This window comes from Buceros rhinoceros, unplaced genomic scaffold (assembly GCF_000710305.1).
Source record: "Buceros rhinoceros silvestris isolate BGI_N320 unplaced genomic scaffold, ASM71030v1 scaffold25742, whole genome shotgun sequence".
Classification (NCBI taxonomy): domain Eukaryota; kingdom Metazoa; phylum Chordata; class Aves; order Bucerotiformes; family Bucerotidae; genus Buceros; species Buceros rhinoceros.
This window is the reverse complement of record NW_010399859.1, coordinates 4,388-8,449: the sequence shown is the minus strand read 5'-3', so window position 1 is coordinate 8,449 and position 4,062 is coordinate 4,388. Positions and strand designations below refer to the sequence as shown.

Below are 4,062 nucleotides of genomic sequence, written 5' to 3'. Positions count from 1 at the left end.
TGGAATCGGCCCTGTGGGCCCAGCCGTGCTGAAGTTGGATGGTTTCCTGGGCTGAAACTTTCTGGCATGTTGCCAGAGAGGTGCCAGGACTCTTTTGGTCATGGTCACCCAGTGCTGTCTTGCATCCTGTGCTGTCCTGCAAGCCACCTGTCTGATGCTGTCCTGCATCCCACCAGCATCCTGTCTGCCTAGCACCATCCCACATCCTGCCCAGGATCCTGCTTATCTGGTGCAGTCCTGCATCCCACACCATCCCACATCCCAGCCAGCATCCTGCTTATCTGGTGCCATCCTACATCCCACCCCGCATCCCACCTGCCCAGTACCATCCTGCATCCCACCCAGCGTCCCGTCTGTCTGATGCTGGCCTTCATCCCAGCCAGCATCCCTCACCCCAGCCCGCATCCCACCCATCCAGCGGTGCGCAGCCGGCAGAGGGCAGGGCTGGTCCATCCTGCTCCACTCCCAGCCCTGAAGGCTCCTCCGGCTAGAGCCTGGGAGGGGACCTGTCCTCAAGAGGGGACCCACCTGTGTCTGCACAGGAGGCATCTTGGGGGCCACAGCCTGGTTTTATGTGGGAGCTTCTGTGGAGCTGATGAAGGGGAGAAAAGGATAATTTTTTAATTAGATTTGAGGGTTTTTTCAAGCTGTGCAACTGTTTCCTGAGGCCTTGGAAGGGCTGAGCTCAGGGTTTGCCATTGTCCCTGCCCAGACTGGCTCGACCCACATCCCCACCAGTGATGGTCTTGCCTGCAGCTGCTGTCGACCCCTGTTTTCAGTCAATGGCTGAGAAGGGTTGACTGGGGGAAGAAAACCCAAAGCATTTATTCCCCCAGTAACATCCATGGATGGCTGGGCTTTTGCCTCTGTGTTTATGGGGTCCTCTGCGTTTTTTTGGGGGGCTGAGAGAGAAAAACCTGAGCTCCATGGTATGAGCTGCTGGGGACTGCCTCTTTGCAGCAATAGCTACTGTGAAATTATTGGGGATAAGTGATTTTATTTTATCCTCCCCCGTCTTTATTCTGGGTAGGTGGCCATGTAGCTGGTGGGAGATCTCACCTACTTTATTGCGTCCTTTGCTTGATACGGAGCTAAAACCACCTGTGCTAAATGGGTGGCTGCCTACTTATGGATGTAGTTATGCTCTCGGTGACCCCAAATGATCCCCTGCCTTGCTGCTGGCTCCTGCCTCTGTGCTCAGCCATGGTGGTCCTGGGAGGAAGACCCTGGCTGAGCAGTCTCTCCTGGCTGTGGTTTTTTTCACAAGGCAATTCCTGTGACCTCCTTGACCCTCTTCCTGGTGCTTGGCGGTCAAGATCAGCCCATGGGTGTTCCTGGGCCGTATCCTGTTTCTGGGCTGGTCGTCTCCAACTCCCCTGGCAGCCCAGTGGGAAAGTGAGATAAGGAGGGAGTCATCCGCTCCTCCTGCACTCTCTGCCCTAGGAAGAGCCTTGTGTTACTGCTGCATTTTGCATTTCCCTCTCAGCTACTCCATCCAGCCCGTTGGATTGGACGAGGCCAGGGGGAGGCACGTGCAAATGCTTTAATTTTGATTTATTTTTATATTTTCCCCAGTGATGAGCAGCTTGAAGCAGAGAAATTACAGGAATTGTACGTTCTAGGCATTGCCCTAGACGTTTAATTAAGCTGTGATTAATGTTTAGAGAAACTTGGGGTTTGGGTGACCCAGCAGCATCACGGGATGGATGAGGTCGCCCAGGGCTGCTTTGTAGTTTTGGGAGCATGCTGGGAGATGTCTTGCAGGGTTAGGGCAAGCAGGAGGGAAGGAAAAGGTGTTCTGGTACTTGCATGGTTTGTTCCTACCCCTTCCCATCCCTGACTGGGAGGGAAAAGGAGAAGGTAAAGAAAACAATAGGATAAAAGGTAAAAGGTAGGATAATAAATGATAAGTAATAGAAATAAGAGAATAAAAATAAATAGGAGAATATAATGCAATGATAAATATTAGGATAATAGAATAAAAAAGCCAATAGGACAATATAATAACGTGATAAATAACAGGATAATAGTATGTGCTCTCTGTAAATACTGGCACACACGTGCGGAGGAGATGCCTTTTCCAAGGGCAGAACCTCTTGGCTGGTGCTGCCGCGAAGAGGGGTGCAAATGGGTTGAACAAATGCTGATTTTTGAAGCCCATGGGTGGAAATGTTTGTGTGCTGTGGCCACGAGTGGCTGGGGAAGGACCTAGAGAAAGTGGAGTGGGCTTGTCCCTGAGGGCGGGTTGGTGCTGACACCGCAGCAAGGAGTTGCTGCCCTTTGGGGTGGTCTGTGGGGTTTGTAGCGAGATTGACTGTGGGATCGGGGCTCTCATGCTGGCTGGCTGTTTATTCCATAGTTATTATTTATTAAGTCCTGGAAGGGGCATCACTGTAGGGCTCATCTGTTCTTAAAATAACAACTACAATAGTATAATAATATATATTAATAATACAATAATAGGAGACGCAATGGCCACCAAGCTCGGAGGGGAGTGCTGGGTGGCTGCCGTGGCCTCTCCGCCTCCAGCAGCAGAGACTGAGTCTGAGTGAGGGATGCTGGAAAGGGACATCTTTTTCCCTAGGGAAATGCTTTGCAGTCCAGGAGCTGATGGTGTGCACCTGGGCATCTATTCCTGGCCCCTGGGCACACGCACCCCACACATTTAGCAATCCCTCATCTATTTTTGAGGTCTGCACAGTAAAGGGGGAGTTTTTATATGCTGGAAACCACAAGGTAATGAGAACTTGGACTGCCAAGCCACAGCGGGAGCGGGCTGGAAGGATGCACTTATTTTTGTCCCCAGAGTGGTCCTCCCTCCTTGTCTAGAGTTGCAGGCTGGGCTGGGCTCCTCGGGACGATAGCGGGGTCGGATGGCCGGTGTGCAGCAGAATGTATAGCTTTTCCCTAGAGCTAGAGGTCCTGGTGGGTCCTTCATCACCAGACTTCTCATGTGGGATGGAGAGCAGGACCATGAATGAGGACTGGGTGCAGGAGCTGCCTCTTGGATGCTCTCCCGAAGCAGGTAGCACAGGCATCTCAGCTGGTTACTTGCTCCTTCCAGGGAAAGTCAGGCAAGGATAAGAAGGAGACACAGATGCTGCAGCTGAGGAGTCTGCAGTACTTGGAGCGCTACATCTACTTGATCCTTTTCAACGCCTACCTGCATCTGGAGAAGAAGGACTCCTGGCAGCGACCCTTCAGCCTCTGGATGCGCGAGGTGAGGCTCTCATTGCCTAAGCTGCCAGCAGGACATTGCTCAACCTCATATTTATGTGGTGCTGGAAAGCAGACCTCCATGTTTATTTTATATATATGATTTCCATACAGTGGTCGGGGGCATCGGATGCGGTCCCTTTGCTCTGGGCAAGCTCGCACAATACGTGGCTCTCAGGGAAAGCCAGGCAGGCCACTGGAGACAGGTGGCATCCCACCACATGGATAGGGTGCTCCTTCCACCCCATACCAGCCCTTTCTCCTCTTTTGAGCTTCCCAGGGTTTTATTTTTCACCTGCCAGTTGTGATTGCAGCATCTGGGCTGAGAGGCCACCAGCCAACTCCAGGCTCCTCTGCTTTGCTTGGTGAGCTTGGCTGGCTCTCCTTGCACCCAAACCCACCTCTGGTCTCTTTGCAGCATATAAAAAATACAGTATCTTGGGCCAGTAGGTCGGGGAGTGAGAGGGAAGAATAATTAAAAGCAGCCCTACTTTGCCTTGCCTGGCTGGAGCAGGCGGTGCAGGGGACAGAGGACCCAGGAGGATGGGGATACTGGCGCTGGGCATCCAAAAGAATTGGGAGCCAGCTGGAAAAAGGGAGAGGGGAGTGGGTGAGAGACCTCCCATTTTCCCATACTTCTTTTTAATTATCTTTTTTTTTTAAGATGTTGTTATGCAGAGATTAGTTTACCTCTCTCTGGGTTTGCATGGCACTAAGCGGGCAGTGCCTGCTTTGGTGGGAAAAACCTCCTCCCTTCTCTCGCCTCCGGCAGTGCCGCTAATTCATATTGGCGTGTTTGATCTGCCAGGCGGGAGATGAAAGCGGTGGCTGCCAGCTCCGCTCCCC

At 52.3% G+C, this 4,062-nt stretch overlaps 1 protein-coding gene across 1 annotated transcript in view; it reads left to right on the top strand.

Moving 5' to 3' along the window:
• PALD1 (phosphatase domain containing, paladin 1) overlaps positions 1 to 4,062 on the top strand; it is a gene marked incomplete at its 3' end in the record, with an annotated part of 14,916 nt that overhangs the window by 9,946 nt on the left and 908 nt on the right. Inside the window, exon 18 of the mRNA XM_010131658.1 lies at positions 3,065 to 3,220. Coding sequence (XP_010129960.1) covers positions 3,065 to 3,220 — 156 coding nt within the window. The remainder of the gene's footprint in view (positions 1 to 3,064; positions 3,221 to 4,062) is intronic.